Source organism: Juglans regia, chromosome 13 (assembly GCF_001411555.2).
Source record: "Juglans regia cultivar Chandler chromosome 13, Walnut 2.0, whole genome shotgun sequence".
NCBI lineage: Eukaryota > Viridiplantae > Streptophyta > Magnoliopsida > Fagales > Juglandaceae > Juglans > Juglans regia.
This window is the reverse complement of record NC_049913.1, coordinates 13,837,749-13,858,753: the sequence shown is the minus strand read 5'-3', so window position 1 is coordinate 13,858,753 and position 21,005 is coordinate 13,837,749. Positions and strand designations below refer to the sequence as shown.

General features: G+C 34.8%; 1 protein-coding gene across 1 annotated transcript; it reads left to right on the top strand.

Annotated features, from left to right (window-relative positions):
• Positions 1–4,415: 4,415 nt before the first annotated feature.
• On the top strand, positions 4,416–6,738 carry LOC109019563 (probable inactive receptor kinase At1g27190). The gene has a single exon (XM_019001872.2). The coding sequence runs from the start codon at positions 4,672–4,674 to the stop codon at positions 6,484–6,486; it is 1,815 nt and encodes a 604-aa protein (XP_018857417.1). The 5' UTR covers positions 4,416–4,671; the 3' UTR covers positions 6,487–6,738.
• Positions 6,739–21,005: the final 14,267 nt, after the last annotated feature.

Genomic DNA, 21,005 nt, shown 5'->3' with positions numbered 1-21,005 from the left:
TTAGTAATTTCCAAGATTGGAGAATGATTTCGGCTGTTTGCTGTAATGAGTAAGTAGAGAAAATACCGTTGACCCAGGAAAATTAGTCGAGAAAATGGTTTGTTGTATTTCAAGGCAAGAAGCTCTCACACTGAATAGGTGGGTACGAAATTCCTGTGAAATTTCTATGAAACTAGGACGTTGTCTCAACCTTTGCTATTATTTGATCGTCTAATTAAATGGGAAATGGTCTTGGCAAAATCATTTGACTGCCTGTAAGTTGAACAACCCAAATTACTAATTGGATATAATATAAAAAACAAACATTCTTTTTAAAAGTTGCTTTATTGATATATTAAATACATTATTGATGTGGGTTTATCTGACTCCCACTCTAGTATTATAGTATGTTTGTATGTATCAAAACTACTTCAGGTGATTTTATTTTTTCTCATGAAAAATGAGTGAGGTCAAGTCATTGGCTCCATATCTATTTGTTATGATTATTTTTTGTGTTGTATTTGTTGATTTGGGATGAATATTGAGATTTTCCATCATGTCAACTATTGTATCTTGTAACTGTTAAATATATCAATAATATTTTTTATTTGAAAAAAATACCTTATTGATGCATTAATATGAATTAATATAAAAATATTTTATATTCTAAATTTCTAATTTATCACCGATGCAGTCTTGTAGTGAGAATTACATAGAAAACTAATATACAGTTATTCTATTTTTAAGTCAGTGCCTGTATAGAGCACATTATCTACATCACTTAAGTGGTAAAAAATTATTTGTAACATTCAAACTATAAAACTTTTCTTTTTTTAAGATTATCAAATTATGTCATGGAAGTAATTTATTATGTGTAATTATGATTTATACCAGCTTATAAATAGAATTTTTCTATTTAATGTGTTTCTCTTTTAATGCAAATATTGGTAATTAAGATTAATATTTCCTCACAAGTAATTTAATTTACACAAATTAATTATCCCGAAACATGTAAAGATTATGAGTTTAAAATACTCTACCAAATATCCAATCACCCGGCTCTGTTTAGATAGTGAAAATATTTCATGTCATCATTACAATTTTTTCAAATTTTTACATAAAATATAATAAATAATTTAACTTTTTCAAATACCAAAATAATAATAATATTAATAAATAATATTTTATTCAACTTTTAATTTTCATTTTAAACCATCTTATCTCATCTCACTATCTAAATGGCTAAGTGAAATATTCAATCAACAAAGATCAGAAAATGTTAAAACTTAACATTTGATGCCAATTAGTTTGTATGAGGTACTATACTAATTTCTAACCTAACAAACACATTAATTAGTGATTAGTAACTTATTTCGTCTTCACTACATCTCCTAATTAAAGCCATCACATCCATCAACATTCCTCCCAAAAATATTATTGGCATAGTTTCTTTTTCCTCATGATTCAATTTCAAGAAATTAGGTCTAAGAAAAAGAAAAACTTTTGACGGGTCAAACTAATTTCTAATAAATCAAGATAGTTAAGTCTCCCCTTAATCTGTTTCTTTTTCTTTGACTAACTAATTATTAGATTCCCAATCACATCAACTCAATTGATGATCAAGCAATGAGCTGACTGCCCATTAGTTTCCTGATGCTAATGTAGTTGCAATGTCTGAATGGGATTCTAAATTCGAGTAGTAGTTAACAACCCCTACAAACTTACATATAGCTAGAGAGGTCATGCGCCGCCAAACAAATCCAGTTCTTTTTGGCTTCTCTGATGCTGACTGGTGGTGATCTTGACGATCGCAAGTCTACAATGGCTTATATAATTTTTCTGGGTAATAATCCTATCAGCTGGCACACTCGAAAGCAAATTAAAGGCGGTGACTCGATCCTCAATGGAAGCTGAATATCGGGCCCTTGCCACTGCAGCTTCAAACATTGCTTGGATTCAATCTCTTCTTGATGACCTTGGTCTCAAGCTACGTGAAACTCCACTGCTTGGGTTCAATCTCTTCTTGCTCTTTGCTCATGTTCACACGGATGATCAGCTTGTAGATTTACTGACAAAGCCTCTCGCTCGGTCTCGCTTCAACTTGTTACGCGGAAAAATTAATGTTGCTGAAGAAACGTTAATTTTGAGGGGTCGTATAAGAGGAATCTGCATAAATCATATTAATCACGGATTTCCCTCTCTGTCAATCAATCTGTATAGCACCTCTTTTTATAGTTAGCCACGGTCTTGTATTATATTAAGACAAGTTGTAATGTAAATATTCATTGAGCATTTTGCCAAATTACTTGAGTAATCCTTATAATATATAGCTAGAGAGGTCATGTAAGAAGATGAAGCGACGTTTCTTAGCATGCAACGATGTCAGCAACCTTGTCGATGATAGTCGAAATATGTACATGCAACTGATGTCGACCTTATTCTTGAAATGATGGTCAATACGTACAGTACTAGTTTGAAGTAGTATTGATTTACCTAGCTAATTGCTTAAAATCATTCATTGTCACATGAAAAACAAATCATTCATTGTCACATGAAAAACAACATACCTGTGATCATTCACCTAGCTAGATATAAAAAACAATGCAAGTTGTTGCTGCATATCTTGAATACAGTACTAGTATACCGATTTCAATTATAAGTTAGGTTGCTTCCAGGAGTAGTACTGCATTACAGGACGTATATTTATAGGCTGATTGGACAATTGTAGGGCCATTCTGCTAGTTGTATTTTATAGTATATACACAACACGGATTCAATATTGTGTATGAAAGGTTCATGTGCAGAGTACAGCAGGATCGATACAGGAAGATTAATTAAAATATTTATGGAAGGTAGCGCTACGTGGAAGTGCATTAACTTCAAACAAAGTACGTAGAGGCCGTGTTTATCAGCTTTGAATATCCTGTCAAAATTAGATTATTAGGATCGAGCACTAGTGTTTCTTACACTGCAATTGGAGCACTGTATCTTACACTGCAATCGTCTCTCTCTCTCTCTCTCTCCCTCCTTGCTATTCAATTGCTTCACGAGAAGTTCAAACTTTCATTTGATTTTGGCAGATACGCCTCCGCGTCAGTTAGTAAAATAGAAACACCTAGCTAGCTTCTGGGCATGCATGCAAGATTCCTAACTGATCCTTTTCCTTACCCTTTTTATTTATTTATTTATTTTTTTTCTCTTTAGCTTTGCTTAATTTCTAGCTCAATGCTTATCTCCCCACTGTTTATCAGAATCTTTCAGAGTGCTGATATTAAATGATATATATAATGTCTGCAGGTAGTAATTTACATTTGCATGGTCCCAAATTCTTCGTCTTCTTCGTCGTTATTCATGTCTCCAACAACTGCATGTATGCCCCAACTCTAGATTTCAGCTTTTTCTGTGCATATTCTGTGCTGCTGTATGCCTCGTTTTCTTTGGTCAGATTCTGCAGCTGAACTACTTTTGAATAACTGAACATATATCATTATTATTAGCATCTCAGTCAACCCAAAACGTACGACATGTTTCTCTTCCGAAGCTTACTTCAGCCTGCAAATTAGAGCAGTGGATTACACACCCTCGCCACGGGCCAGACCTGAGGATTTGAGTCCGATTTGTAACCTAAAATCCTGGGCTTCCGGACCCTTGAAGGCGCTAAGCCCAGTTACGAATGACAGAAATATATACATATTAATGCAGTTCATTTGTTTTTTTAATTAGAAATCCATTTGTGCACAAATAATGTTGCAAGGACTGATGTGACAATGTCATGTTAACAAAGTCAACCGATTAATGTTGCTTGTGCTGGCAATGTCTTATTGGATGAAGGATAAAGCTTAAGATTCCATGGGCTATGGTTTCTATAAATAATTCTTTGAATAAGGAAAATTATATGCATATTTATTAATAAGTTTTTAATAATTATATAACAGATATAGGAGACCAGTTCCAAGCCCAAACCTCTCACAATCAATCATAGAATTAATTAAGCAAGTAAACGAGGTACAAACCTTCCCTGATAGAGAGCCCAATTAAATTGGTAATTACCCAGCTTTCAAACTTCAACCCTCCATCTTTTTAGTGAAATATTATTATTAATAATAATACACGTTGAATAAGGAACAACGTGTCTATCACTAAAGTAAGATTACGTTTGAATGTTGAAATAAGTTGAGTTGAGTTGAGTTGAGTTGAGATGATAAAATATTGTTAGAATATTATTTTTTAATATTATTATTATTTTAGAATTTAAAAAAGTTGAATTGTTTATTATATTTTGTATTGAAATTTAAAAAAATTGTAATGATTAGTTGAGATGAGTTGAGAGATGTTTAGTAACCAAACGAAACTTAAGATCTCAAAAAGGCCTATGTAACTGCATACGTGTCGCTCTCCGCCCGCCTTGAATATTAAACGTCGTCGCTTTTATATTTCTCGATCCTAAAAGAAATTCAAACATGCAAATGAAAATCAACTGGCAGTCAAAAGCTGCATTCTCTGTGTGTTTGTGGGCGCACACCGTCATACCGTACCGAACGTAGTCGCTGGCCGCCATATCTCTATCGTCTCACCCTTATTCGCCGGTCTTCGCTACCGCCGCACAGCTGTAGCTCACAGAGCTAAGAAAGTGAAGAGAGAAGGGAAAGTCTAGACGAACCAGGTCACTGTAACTCTTTCAACTCTTGCGCCATGAAGATTGTGGTTCTTTTTTTAGCTTCAGTCTTGCTTTTGTGCTCGTTCCCGTGCAATTCCATCGAAGAAGATGTGATGTGCCTCGAGGGCGTGAAGCGCTCGCTCTCGGACCCGACGAACAAGCTCGATTCTTGGACCTTCACCAACACCTCGGCTGCCATAATTTGCCATAAGCTGCAAGGGGTGACCTGCTGGAACGACAAGGAGACGCGCCTGCTCAGCCTCGAGCTCCCGTCGATGCAGCTTGCTGGTGGGTTACCGGAGTCCCTTAAGTACTGCCGGAACCTCCAGAAACTCGATCTGTCCGGTAATTCTCTCTCCGCCCCCATCCCTCCTCAATTCTGCCAATGGTTGCCTTACCTCGTGACCTTAGATCTCTCCTCCAACCGCCTATCTGGACCGATCCCTCCGGAGATAGCCGATTGCAAGTTCCTCAACAACTTGATTTTGAGCGGTAATCGTCTCTCTGGTTCGATCCCCTACGGCCTCGGTCGCCTGGATCGCTTGAAGAGTTTCTCCTTGGCCAACAACGATCTTTCGGGTTCTATACCGTCAGATTTGGGGAAATTCGACGAATCGGTCTTTGATGGGAACAGTGGGCTCTGTGGAAAGCCCCTCGGGTCCAAGTGTGGTGGACTGAGTAGCAAAAGCCTCGCTATTATCGTCGCCGCTGGTGTTATAGGTGCCGCCGGGTCTTTGTTTCTGGGGTTTTTGACTTGGTGGTGGTGCTTCGTCAGGACTGGGAAAAAGCGAGGCTACGGTGTCGGTAGTGGTGGTAGGGGTGATGGTAGCTGGGTCGAGCTGCTGAGGTCACACAAGCTTGTTCAAGTTTCTTTGTTTCAGAAACCACTCGTCAAAGTCAGGTTGGCGGATTTATTGGCGGCGACGAACAATTTCAACTCGGAACACATGGTGATCTCGACGAGAACGGGGGTTTCTTACAAGGCCGTGTTGCCGGACGGTTCGGCCCTCGCGATCAAGCGGCTTAATGCTTGTAATTTTGGCGAGAAGCAATTCCGGTCGGAGATGAACAGGTTGGGGCAGCTTAGGCATCCCAATTTGGTGCCGTTGTTGGGTTTTTGTGTGGTGGAGGAAGAGAAGCTTTTGGTGTACAAGCACATGTTTAACGGGACTTTGTACTCTCAGTTGCATGGAAGTGGCAATGCCAATAGTCAGTATGGTTTTCTGGACTGGCCGACGAGGCTGCGAATTGGTGTGGGTGCCGCCAGAGGACTCGCCTGGCTTCACCATGCATGTCAGCCACCGTATATGCACCAAAACATTAGCTCCAACGTGATTCTCCTGGATTATGACTTTGAAGCTCGTATATCGGATTTTGGTTTAGCGAGGCTCGTGGCTTCTCGTGATTCTAGTGATAGCTCGTATGTGAATGGGGATTTGGGGGAGATTGGTTATTTGGCTCCCGAATACTCAAGCACAATGGTTGCGTCGTTGAAGGGTGATGTCTTTGGTTTTGGGGTGGTGCTTTTGGAGTTGGTGACTGGGCAGAAGCCTCTTGATGTCACCAATGCAGGGGAAGGATATAAGGGGAATTTGGTGGATTGGGTCGGTCAGTTGTTGGTCACTGGTAGGAGCAAGGATGCCATAGATAAAGCTCTCGGTGGAAAAGGTCATGACGATGAACTTCTGCAGTTAATGAGGATTGCGTGTACTTGTGTAGCATCTAGGCCAAAGGACAGACCTTCTATGTACCAGGTTTATGAGTCATTGAAGAACATGGCTGAGAGTCATGGTTTCTCCGACCAGTATGATGAATTTCCGGCTACCTTTGGCAAACAAGATCCTGCCTAGACCGAGTAGCCTTGGTTGGGAAAAGATGAAGAAGCACATAAGACTCCCTTGCGTGCTTTGAGAATTGCAGCATTGGGACGCATCTGCATTCTATGTTATGATCTGATAGGTATTTATAGCAATTGGTATGGTTTCCACTTGAAGACCATGTTTCCCTGTTCCAATGCATTTTTTTTTTTTTTTTGTATAAAACAGGCATTATGCACTGTAGCTTTTTATTACAGAAAATCTCTGTTTCCGCTTTGGATAAAACTAGCCTCTGAATCATTGTGGTTTGTAGGATGCAGTTCTAAGACTTTTACCAGTTTAGTTAAAACAGAATGGTGTGCCTAATGCCTTACCCGCGCAAGGAAATTCAGCATTTAACCTGGTTTTGTTCCACACATGATCAAGGATGACTTCCCCTTAATTTTCTTCAATATATATATATATATATATATAATGGATCCCTTTTTCCCTGATGAAAGTTTGTTAAGAACAAGTAGTAGGAAAATTATTGCATTAATTTAACTCGGAGTGGGTCACAGAGCTGCTTTTTAGGTTGCGCATGAATGTTGAACTGAATTGAATTAAATTGAGATGATAAAATATTATTTTTTAATATTATTATTATTTTAAAATTTTAAAAAATTAAATTATTTATTATATTTTATATTAAAATTTAAAAAAATTATAATGATAAATTAAAATAAATTAAAATAAGTTAAGTAACCAAACTTGATTTGGAAAATACTACTACCGAGAATGTTCACCGACTTTTTGTAACGTTTTGCTTTTTATTTTTATGTTTCTTACTTAACGGTTTAAAAAAATATTTTTTAATAAATTTGTATTTTTTTTTTAAATGTTTGAAAGACGAGAACTTTCGGTGGCTTCTCTCGGTGCGTGTAGCATCTCCTCAAGTTTTGATAGAAGTTTCTCTCTCTCTTAATTGCCTTTTTGGTGAATATGATTTCATTAACCATGTGTGCTGTACATGAACTCTATAATGTATTAAAACCACAACGCTACGCATAGAAGGCTTGTCAATTTGAGAATTTGGGTAGCCAACATCCAAGGAAAGATAGTGTTCAATCACTTCCAACTCCCAACTTTTTCGGTCATAATTTTAGTTGCCAAGGAAAGACACAGGTATTCTTTTAACTTTCTGAAAGATATCAAACCGCAAATCTCAGCCTTCGTTAATAAATTTAAAATCTTTTTATAAGAATGTAATACGCTAATTTAACCTCTAGGAGTAGTGGTAGAAAGTGTCTGTCTTGGCGGCATGCTCCTTTTAAGTCTAAGAATTAAATTTTTTTTTTATACAAAGAATTTATAGGAACTATCGTATGGGGAGAATTTCCCTTCAATGATTTAGGGTGTACTTGTAAAAAATTCTTATTGAAAAATATGCATCCCTACGATTAATCGGGTCTTAGGGTATGTTTGGCAAGTGATGAGGTACTATCACTACTATTCTTTACTTTATTATTATTTTTTATCTATTTTTTTACTATTCATTATTTTTTATATACTTTTTATTACTATTCAATATTTTATTATTATTTTATTATTACTTTTTCACTACTATTCACAAACATTCTCAACACTTCTCAATACTTTTCACTACCCAAACGCACCCAATTAATGCCAACTAAGAAAAAAAAAAGGAATGTTATGCCAATTTAACATACAATAAACTTATTTTGTTTTCAGCTATATTTTTTAATCCTTCGTACCTAACAAACATTCATGATGGAAAAGTATCTTCCTTTCCATCTTTGTTGTTTGAGTTCTGCTACACAACCTCCACCACACTCCACACTTCACACTTTTTTAAATTTTTTAAATTTTTAATATTTTTTTAAAATTTTTTTTTGAGTTTATTCATTTTAAATTATTTCAAATTTTTAATTTATTATTCATATAATAAATATTTAATAAAAGAAAAAAATAATAAAAATTAAAAATAATGTGAATAGTAGGAGGTTGTGTGAATAGTAAGAAGTTGAGTAGATTTTTTGTTGTTGTTTTCCTGTTTTCCAGTCTCAATCTTTGCTTTTTCTCAAACAAAACTCGGATGTGCAATGATTCCACTATAAGTGGTTAATCCCTGTTTGAAGAGTCCAGCTCAAGCCCCACTGCTTTTTATACCTTTTGGAGGCGTTGAAGAATTTAAAGTTCTCTGGTTGAATCAAATCGGCATGAACTCTAGCTTTTGTGCTGTATGCTTTATGCATCTTTATGCATCGAAGTTGTCTTGTTAAATCACATGGATTCTAGCCCTTTTTTATACTTTTTGGAATGCATGTGTGACTAGTTACATCGAATGAATTATACTAATAGACAAATGGTGACAACTTCAACTGCAAGAGGATCTTTATGTTTTTTTTCTTAAAAAAATAAAAGAAAGTATAAAATTGGGAAACATGATTTGGTGACAAAAAGGTGACATGATTGTTGTCTAAAGCACTAGTATAAATAGTGTTATTTTTTTAAGAATAATATACTATACAATCGTGAAATACATAAATACTATACAATCATTTTGAAAAAGAGTAGGATTCACTATTAAAAAATTAATTTATTTTCATATAAATCTCATATTTATTCATTTTTTTCAAAACGACTGTACGACATTTACATACTCACGATTGTAAATATAATTTCTTTTTTCCTAAACAGTCAAATGATTTGCCCGGAGAGAGAATGTCTTCAAACAAAGTACCAATACTCTTGCAAAAAATCTACTCAACCTCCTACTATTCATACAACCTCCACACTCCACATTTTTTTTTAATTTTTATTATTTTTTTCTTTTATTAAATATTTATTATATAAATAATAAATAAAAAATTTAAAATAATTTTAAAAAAATAAACTCAAAAAAAAATTTAAAAAAAATATTAAAAATTTAAAAAATTTAAAAAAGTGTGGCGTGTGGAGTGTGGTGGAGGTTGTGTAGCAAAGCTCACTCTTGCTGCTGCCTAACCCACTCTCGAACCATAATTGCGTAGAGCCTAGACTCTGAACCATAGATATTCTAGACATGCCTTCTATGTTAACCTCTCTTATACACGTACGTACCTTCTCATGCATGTATATACGTACGTACCTACGTATATAAAAAGCGACGGTCGACAGTATCTGGATTTGATCGACTTGTGCCATAAATGGGATTTAGGATAGGTTTGGGGGGTGAGATGAGAATTTTGTGTTTTATTTTAGTGTTTAAAATATTATGTTTTAATATTATTATTATTTTGGGATTTGAAAAATGTGTATTGGGATTTGAAAAAGTTGAATTATTTATTATATTTTGTATGGGAATTTGAAAAAGGTGTAATGATGAGATGAGATGAGATGAGAATTTTGTGTTTTATTTGTGTCCCAAACCTGCCCTTAGACCCACTTGGGCATGGGAGGGAAATGTCAAATGAGCAAGTCCTAGTAGTACATATGTTTGACCAAAAATTCAAAAATCTGACTTTAATTTTGGCTCCGTTATAACTCCGCGATTTAAATAGAAATTTTTAATAATTAATAATAACAATTAAATTGACTGATAAAAAAATTATAAGAACTATAAATAGAAATCAATACTAACAAACTATAGTATGATAATATATAATTAGATGCTGGTGAATTAATATTTACTAATAATCAATGCTAACAATTATAAAAATCATAAACAAAAAAACTTAGGGTTATAAAAACCATAAAAAAAAACTTAGGGCTAAAACAAAAATTTAAGATTAAAATTAAATTTAGGGTTTAAAAAAGTGATAATCTACTCTTAAGCCGGTTGATTACTCCAACACCACACACTGAACCCGGTCTGGTTGCCATGTCACGGCTTTTCACCCATTGCTCAAATCTGCCCCTCACGCAGAACTTAGAATGTCATGACTTCTCCTACACGCAAAATGCAGAAAGGTTGAGGAGTTGATCTTCCCCTCCCATCTGAATAGCGAAATCGACCCTTCTAAGTTGATGTTCCCCTCCCGTCTGAATCTTGAGTCCTCTCTCCCTCTCCCACTTTTGTAGACCTCTCTCCCTCTCCCACTTTCGTAGACCTCTCTCCCTCACTTGTTTATTTTTTCCCTCCCGTCTGAGTACGCCCTCTCTCCCTCACTTGTGTCTGTCTATTCTTCCTCAGTGCATTTGTAGCTGCGAAGGAATGTAGTAGGTTTGGTCAATGTGAGTCTTCCGTTTCTCTTTTTCGATTTCACTTCTTCGAGTTTGAAGTTTCGACTGGAACCCATTCCTTCACTTTTACAGGTACAAGAAAAAAATTTATATTTTCTTCTATTCCAGTTCCGTAGGGTTCACTAATTTGAATATTTTGGGATTTTCTTTTTCTATTCATACTGGATTTGTCTAACTCAAGATCAACACAAGAATTCAGCTTTGTATGAAAATCATGGGTTTGCCTTTTCTTCTTAGAGATTTTGAAACAAATAATGGTTGTTGGAAGTTGGGTTTTATCTCAATGCTGGAGTATAGTCATAGAAGTAACGATTAGAGCTAGAGTTTTGTTTCAAAGCTCAGTGACCGAAAGCTTCAGTTTTTGTACTGTAAGAGAATAGTGTGGTTTGCTTGCATATTAAGCCATCCACCCCAAGTTTTGGGTTTTAATAACTAGAAGACGTAGAAAGATTCAGCAGATCCAATTTCCTTTTGCCTTCAATTAGAATTTTGTGAAGATACTTAAAACATTGTTGTGCATTCCCTCATGTCATCTTGAAAGGCTTATCAACAATTTCTTGCTCTGAAAACAATGAATTGGTAGTAGGAGGTTCACTCAATTTTGTGTAGAAAGGCAATTGCCTTTCATGCTTTTATCTTTGATTGAAACCGATGTTTATGTTTCGTTGCAATAAATGGTGATTGTAATGAAAATAATATGTTTTGCAGATTTTTCTATTACAACATTCATTTTCACATGATAATTCTTTTTTTGGGGTGGGGTGGGGGAGGGTTGTTCACATGATATGGAAAATGGCTCATCAATTTAGTAATGTACATTTTAGAATTAGCTTTAGAAGTAGATAAACCTTTCAAGTCCTCTATGATTTCATGAGCGATCATTGTCTTTTTAGACCATTCAACCCAACTTGAAATACCTTTTATGTTCTTTCAATTAGATACATATGGTGCCGCTAGCATGTCGTCTTGCAGTTATGACTCCAGGATTTCAAATGTTTTCTTTGGGTACTCAGGGTTTTAATCTTTTGGGTTTTTTACAATTATATTAAAGACTTTGACTGCACATTTTTTTTCTTATTTGGTTATGGAAAAACTAGTGGTGTTCCTTTGGCTCTAAACTGCCAATTTTTTTTTCAAGTGATATGCAGGGAGAAGCAAGATATAGACAAATATCCTTCAACTTGTAGAAAAGAATTCTAACAAGAGAAAATGCAATTTGGAAGAGGAAAGATGATTTATTGTTGCTCAAATATGAAGTTCAAAAAAAGAAAGATAAACTAATTGAGAGAGTGAATGCTATTCACAAGCAAGAAGATGAAGTTCAAAAGCGGACTGTAGAAAATAGATGTGCACGTGTATTATTGTGTATACTGGATGTTATCTATGGTAATAGTTTTTGGTTGGTTTAGACTATAAATGTATCATTACTGTTAATTGTAAATGGATGGTTCAAACTATGTTTTGGACAGATACTGCTAATTTGGTTATATGGTTATGGTCCATTAATATTCTTCATTTTCTAGTAACACCTATATATAGAATTTTAATGGGACAAGGTGTCCACGACAATTATCTTCCTGCCTGGAACTAAAATGGCACAACAAGTATGCAATTATCAACATGATTTAAATTCTCAGTTCTTTAAACTACATATTAGAAATCACAACAAGCAATCATTCGTTACATTCTTTACAACAAATTCTACGGTCTAACATTAAGAGAAATTCACACCCACAACATATTTCATTACAAAGCCTCACAGCCACAACAATAACCATAGTTACAACCATAGCCTCACACTTCTTCATTGCCCGATGGCATTGGTAGTGTGACATTACTACAATGTGTTCCAACAATATCATCGATGTTAGCACCAAGTTGAGCTTCCGAGACCTCACCATGTAGGTAGAAAGGAATCTACCTGCACAGTTGTTAAACCCGTCCTGACTCATCTGCAATATTAAATGGAGGGTATAACATCATGGGTCCAAAAGGTGGCTTCGAGGGAGGCTGTAATTAGGCACAGTGTTAGAATGGCTCAAATGCACGTAACAAAAAATTTTTAAAAAGCTTAGAAAGAATCTACGTGACTACGCCATGCATATGTATATGGATTTGGACATGCATTTGGATGCATTATAAATGACGGGTAGTACGAATTTCTTGGACCATAATATCCCTAAAGTAAACGAATAAAAACATTAACTAAATGGAAATATCAAACACGACGACATTTCTAAATGACCAATGTGTATCATACTCGAGTTGGTGAAATCGATGTAGAAGGCTTGGGTGTCCTTTCATCGACTTTAAAAAGGTTGACAATTAAACAGTTAAATAAATATGGAGGAAAACAATGTCCCTAAGATAAGCTGTCCAGAACCTTTCTCAAAAAATCTTAATTAAAAAAAAGATAGCCTATACGGAAAATGCTTCTGGTGAAAAGGAGGAAGTGTTTATCGGGTATATCTGCAACTAATTGGGGAAAAGTTATGGACCGGACATTGAATAATCTAAAAAGCTAGAAATATAAGGGCTATTATATGCAAACTTGCATTGGGTGCCATGGCATACCACATATGGTTGCAAAGGAATTGCAAGATTTTTGGCGGCCTAGTTCGTTCCGAAGAGTGCAGATTCAAAAACCATCTCACTGCATGTAAAGACTGTCTGTATTGAATAGGACCTTTTGTTTTTGAGTAGATTTACTCTTTGTTTTTTGTGGTAAATTCCCCTTTCTGTACTTAGCAAATGAGGTTTGTTTATATCCCTGCTTAAGGTTCATTGTCTCTCTTACTGGTAGGTTGACTGAGTCTGTATAGCTGTGTTTTAAACTTCCATACTATGGAATGACCTCATTCATCCAAAGAAAAAAAACAAAACATAAAAAAAAAAAGCATGGAAAAAGGTGCTTCGTGTTTTAGCAGCTACACATAATGGATAATGCACTATTAAAATCACCTAATGTTTTTAGATTATAGACATTCCATCCCCAATATATTGATATGCATATATAAATAATGGCCAGCAAAGAATAACAAGAAGATCAATACAAAAAACATAAGAATGGTAATGAACGCACAGGAATGCTAATGCTAGATTGGAAGCGGATGGATATTATGCTACACAAGCACGCTTAATGACTTCTTATTATCCTGCAAATTTTCAAGCAACAGGTATATACATGGTTAATATTTGTTTTTTCAATGTTTGGCATTCAATCTGTATAGAGAATAATAATAAATATCGTGGTTGAGAGATATCTTGCCTTCTCAATCGAGAGAGCTCATGCTCTGCAGTAGCATATCTTGCAGCAGTTTTACATTCATTTCTCCTTCACTGTAGCTACAGAATCAAAGAAGAAACCCAATTCTATTTTCCTCAATAGCAAGTAGGTTTTTCACATTCATTTTCTCAATTTTGGAAACACAATAGATTCTCAATTAAAATGACAGAGAATATACTACATTTGGAGGTCAAAAGGACAAAATATATAGATTGTTGAGTGTTAATGCCTGTGTGCTGCAAATTCTCGTGTGTCATTGTTAGATATTGCCGCATAGGCTACGTTACCAGATCAAAAGCATATGCCACATACAGTTGAGATATCTCATAAAATCTTAATTTAAATTGTACCAACTTTTGTTCAGTTGCCTTTAATCGATCAGTAATAATAAAAACAACCATCACCCACCATCGATCTTTAGTAATAATTAAAAACCCTAGGAGGAAAACCCAGAGAAAAAAATGGGTCAGTCACCTCCAGCTTCCAGATTGCACAGAAAAAAATTTAATCTTTCTATATAGAGCTACGAAAGAAATCTATTACTTTGTATTTGAGGAAAACCCAAACAAAGAGGAAATAGTTGGGCCATAAAATCCGCCATGTTCACGATAAGAACTCAGCCATGTACAAACAAACACAAACGCATCAAAGAAAAAAGAGAAAACCTGTAAAATAAGTGTAAAAATAACTCAGCCATGTACATCGAGAGAGAGCCCAACCTCGGTATGAGTTTGTTCGGTCGGTCGGTTGTCTTCGGCTGGGCCATACGGTGCCAGACGTTATCCAAGGACAAGAAATGTGACCTGGACGCCGTGGGTGAAGGAGGGCATTGGGGCGAAGCGGGAGGAGGGAGAATGCAGGGGAGGGGAAAAAATTCGAAATGGGAAGGATTTGGAATAGAGTTCGAATAAAACGTGTGTTTTACTGTGTAAGAGGGAGGGGAAAAAAATTAAAAAAAAGCCATGTCACCACGGTGTGTGGAGTAGGAAAAGGACGGCAGATGAGTAGATTTACTCTTTAAAAAAACAGGATATAGTTTTGGGTTTAGAGAAAAATAAAAAAAAAGAAGCCCAAAAAATGGGAAAAACTTGGTTTAGAAGTCCAAAACTGGGGGCAGCCTAGCCTAAATTCAATCAAAACAATGTTGTTTTTCCTAAAAAAAGGGCGCCATTTTGACTACTTCTTTAGTAGGTTTCTATGCTTCACCCTCTCAAGCAAAACGACGTTGTTTTTTATAGGAAAAAGAGTGCCGTTTTGACTACACATACTACATTTATACCTAACCCCACCCCCTGCGCGACCTTGCTTTCATTTTCATCTCACTCAAATTCTCTCTTAGCCCTAAGTCCTAACTCAATCTATCGCCTCTCTCTATCTTCTCCTGCCCTGCGGTTGTCAATCGACTCCCCCTCGCCGTCCCACTCACTCACGCTCTCTCACTCACTTATTAACTATAACACCCCGCTCTCTACGTTTCAAAATAAAGTTACTTTTAGAAGAGTGCTAATCCTGAACCTGACTTAAAAATATTTAATTTTCTAACAGAAGTGCCAAATACAAATATTCTTTATAATTATAAAATTGTTTTGTATTATAATAATGAAATCATAAATGAAAGTGCGTGGAAACATTTATTAAAATTTATCAAAGTATGTGCTATAAAATCATAACTTAACATTTGTGTACATGATTTAAGCCATTATCACGCCTCCCTAGACTAAGTCTCATCCTACAACTTTACCTTCATAAATATTTTGACCTGAGGTGGTTTAAAAATATAAAAATAAACTAAAATGAGTTGATAACTCATCAATAAACCTATCATAACGTAAATATACTTATAATGTTTTTAAAACTAATCTATTGAACATTCAGTCGTGATCATCTAAGAAGAGAGTTTGAATTTAAAAACATGATCTAGTAGTTCATTTAATGTATGATTGGTAGTGAGTCGTGACTGAAATTGCATAGGAGATTTCAATCAGTAATGATTTTAAATTGAATAAATCTCTAATGGCCGATCTTTAAATTTTAAAAGGAGTCTAACTCATTCAATAAATAATAAATAGGATTTAACCTAATTATTGAGCCTAATTAAAACTCCTAATCAATCTCAATAATTTATCGCTAATGAGTTCATCTAATATGGCTCATTACATATAATTTAGGCACAATAAAAATTATCAATATTCCGACTTTAAAATTATTGGGCAAGATCGTTACATTCACTCTCAAAGTTATGCGATTTCATTTAGGATATCATGACATCAAGAACCGTTAGAGCAACCAACAACATTGAGCGCAACCAATTGAATGACGAAGCACACGAATATGGAATCAGAGTAACCAACACCCTCTGCCTCTCTATGTCTCTCATGTCTCAATCTGTGCTAATTTTTTTGGATTTAATTTTTTGGTTTTAATATGAATTTACATATGCATTTTGTTTTTATTTTTTGGGTGATTGGGTGGTTGTGATATGTGATTGGTTGGTTGTGATTTGTGATTGGGTGGTTGTGATTCTTGTGATCTCAAATACGTGATTGGGAGGTTGTGGATCTGACTTCACCTTAATTTCAACTTGGACTTGTCAGAGATAAGTCTACAGTGGTCAAAGTCGGAGTTGGAGGTTGAATCCGAACTCCGGCAAAGTCGGAATTGGAGTTAGTATTAGGACATAGCGACACCGATTGAATCGGTGCTCAAGCATGCTAGCATAGATGCATCCATCCCCGCTACTAGCCCAGTATGGCCTTTCATTTCCTTTATTATTTCAGCCTGTGGTTGTTTCTTTGTGTACGATTGCTTTCGGGCTTTTAGTTTCAGCGGACTTCAAGGAATAAGTTCCGACATTCATTTAAAAATAAATGTGAAATTTATTATTACAAAAATAATTTTTTATATAAGCTTGAAATTTACCCATATTTTTAAAAAATAGTACAAGAGATTTACATATCTTAAAACTATAAATATCACATCTATTCCACGTTATTTTTATCTAGTCATTGGTGAATTCATTAGAATTAAAAAAATAAAAAATAAAAGCACTTTCGACAAAACTGACAAAGAAAAATTCTAGAGAAAAAGGGAAATGTCCAAGCATATACTTTGAGATTACACCACTTATATAAAATTCTATTAAAACGTCTCGTTAAAAAATCTTCACTAACATATTTTACTATATACAAAAGCTCCCATCATCCAACATTCCCAAACTTCGTAAACACCTAAAACATATTATCAAATATTTTTATTTGAATAACATTCTCTTAGTTGGGCAAAAAGGAAAAGAGTTATCTCTATATTTTGTTAGACAACAAAATAAAAACCAAAGAGTGAAAGGGGATAATTCTATTAAAGGCTCAATTATTGATCTAAAGTCTTAAGATTATTAGATATTAATTTTTTTAAGATTTTAACCATTAAGATCACTATTAATGAACTAGGCATTGTCAAATTTTGACCAAACTTTAGCTAATTTAATTAAAAAACATCTACATCAAACTAGCTAAATCTACAATAAATTTATCCATCATCTTCTTGGTTGGCTAAATCTAGCCACCCAAATTGCTGGTCAAATTATATTTTGACCTTAAAACATTGGCTTCTCTACAAAACATCTCCTCATGGTCTAAAAGAAAACACATAATAGAGAACTGCTTGCCACCGTCGCCACCGAACGCCTTCCAGTAGGCGATAAGCCCTGCCGTCGCCCAACCCCTTTTTTTTCTTTTTCGGTTTGTTTTCTAGGACCCTATTTACTTCTTTTTCTCTGTTTTGCTCATTTGAGTTGGGAGTTGGTTTTTTCTTGGGTTTTGGTGGGTCAATGTGATTTAGCACTACATTCTTGTCTTAAAATGCTTTCTTCACTTGAGTTTTCATCTTTTTTAAACGAGAAAGATTTCAACTTCGATGGTAATTTCTTGCTTTGAATGATGATTGAGGCCTTTGCTGGGTCTGTCAATTTCTTTGTCGTTTATAATTTGGTTTTTTGTAAAGGGCTTTTAACGTTATTTCTGAATTGAATGGAATGTAAGGTATTTTGTTTTTTAGAGTCTAGCTTGTTGATTCTCTGTATGATCTCTGAGACTTGAGAGAAGATAAGGGGAAGAAAGGATTGCTATTTGAAAAGTTACTGATGCGAAAGATAACTTGCAGAAGAGCTTAAGCTTTCAGCCTCGTGGGAGAAACGAACTCAGTAACTTATGAGTTTGGTTATTCCAGAATAAAGGTAACTACTCAGAGCATCCCCATCCGGTTCTGCATCTCTCCTCCATCCCTCATAATTTAGGGATTATTTTAGGGTTTTGGAGAAAAACTTTCTCTATCTCAATCCCCATTTTGCGGTTTGTTTATATGGTATCTACAGTCGTTCCCCATATATGGGGAACTACTATACATCCGCATCGCCATTCGGCGTCTTCTTCATCCAGCGAAACCACTCTCCATCGGTTGGCCGCACCCTCGCAACACCAACAAACGCAGCCCCTCTCCATCGACAATTTTTGTAAGTTTTACTTCGGTTTCTTCAAAATCAAAACCGTTTCTCTCTTCCCTCATTTTCCCTCATTTTCTTGGAATATCTCTCTCCATCTATGTTTCTCTCTTCCCATTTTTCTTCCTCCCGATGCCATGATCAAGGTAAGCATACAAGGTCTTCAACTTTGTCTCTGGCTCGGTGATGTCTTTTCTGTTTGGCTGCCAAGATAGTTATAGCTCACTTTCATTGATTTGCATTTTTTTTTAATTTTTCATTTGATGGATTCAATTTATGATTTTGGACTTTGATAGAGGAAACCACTTCTCATTTTTATTATTGCGTTGCCATTGATTTGTCCATATTATTTTGGCTCTCTTCAGTGTTTGGCTACCGAGAAACACCATGGAAGCGTCTACTGTTTGACTTGCAATTTTTTTTTTCACTCTCGGTTTGTTTGTGATTTTGGGCTTTGTTGAGAAAACCGATTCTTATTTTTATGACATGCGTTGCCATTGATTTTTCTCTCGAGTTGTTTGGCTACCGAGAAAGATATGAGAAATTATTTGTATTTTTGTTTTAATTACTCTGTTTCTATCATTGCTGTGCTGACTGTTGGCTGTGTTAACTGTTGACATATTGAGAATTTGATAAAAAAATCACACAGATTTATGGGGTTTTTGGTTTTGATCAAAATTTGGTGGAGTTTGTGGTTATGGAATGTGTGAGGTTTTTGATTTTGAGGAAAATTTGGTAGAGTTTGTGGTTATGGTATGTGTGAGGTTTTTGATTTTGAGGATAGTTTTAAGGAGAATTTGGTGGTATTTGTGGTTATGAATTTTGTGGGGTTATTGGTTTTGAGGCTCTCCATTGCGGTACTTTCATGAATACGTATGTATTCATCCATAAAATCTCCAGTAACCCTATACACCAATATTCTAAGTGTTGCGGTTATCTTTTGCATAGAAGATAAACCGAGTCTTCCGGCATTATCTCTTCTCTGGACGAAGTACGGCTCGTAAGACTCTACCTCATTTACAATACAGAGAAATAGGGGCGGCTCATCTGAAATCTCATTCGAAATAAATGAGGGATATACTGGATTTTTTGCGAAATAATCGCGAAATAGGCGCTCGTGCGCTTGAATATGATCACGCCGAATAAACTTACGACGTTGACGATTGGGATGATGCCTCGATGACTAACCACCGGCCTTGTCATTAAGAACAACATCCAACTCATCTTCAGAGGATAAGTATGTGAGCAATTTGCGAAAGAAGGTACGAGCGATTTGATGAAGGGAGTGAGATATCAAGGGAGACTGTTGAACTTCGGTTCTTTAGATCAATTGAGACTTGAGTTTGTGAGAATGTGAATGCAAGCAGAATGCGTATTTATAGAGGAAAAAGTTACCGTTACATATAGGACAAAAAATGTTACTGTTTGAGAAAAGACAAAAAAAGTTACCGTTGGAGAAAAGACAAAAAATATTACCGTTGGAGGCAGGAGTTCAAGATGTTACCGTTGGAGGTAGGAGTTCAAAATGTTACCATTAGAAAATGCACATATTAAAAAAAAATTACTATTTATTATAATACGGATTTTGATTTGAAAAATAATATTGTATTCGGTAGTCAAAATCGCATAGGTATTTAGTAGAATGTGATATTTGAAAAGAAAGAAGATAATAAGACAAAATAGTTAATAGTTAAGATTGTAAATGGAAGTGAGAGAAAAAATAATAAAGAAAGAATAGAGAAATATTATTTAATATGATAGAGATGGAGATGAGGAATGAGATGTAGAATGTTTTTGAAAGATGAGTAAAATTTAAGAAAGAATTTTAAGAAATGTATTTTTTAGTTAAATTATAGAGAATTTTATGAGAAACCCAATGTAAATGCTCTTAGTAACTCAGAGCCACCGCATTTGAGACTTGAGCACATAAAGATATGCCCTCCTTCCCATGCTACTCTTTTGCGGCCCTTACTCCTGATTTTATTTCTTAGTTTTTTAAGTTTCATTTTTTATTTATTTAATGTATATTTTTTAATAATAAATAAATATTTCAGTTACAATTAGAATTAAAAGAAATACAAATATTAAAATTAATATTTTAATAAAATAATGATAAGTTTGAAGAATTTATTATTTGGTGTTGTTGAAAAGTGATTAACTAAATTGATAAAAATAAATTTTCTAGCTAAAATTTGTCCAAACTTTAAGTAGGTCATGCTCTAAGATCATAATATTTCACTAAACCTTCAAATCCAACATTTGCACTGCCCACTCTATCAATACTAATTTTAAATTGTGACGTGATCTCGCCTTTAATATCAATTGTTAAACACCCCATTTTATTAATAAAAAAATCAGATTATTAGATACTAATTCTGTTAAACTTTTTAAGGCTTCGTTTGGAAGTTGAGATCATCTCAACTCATTTTAACTCATCATTACAATTTTTTTAAATTTTAACATAAAATATAATAAACAATTCAACTTTTTTAAATTCTAAAATAATAATAATAATAAACAATAATATTCTAATAATATTTTATCATC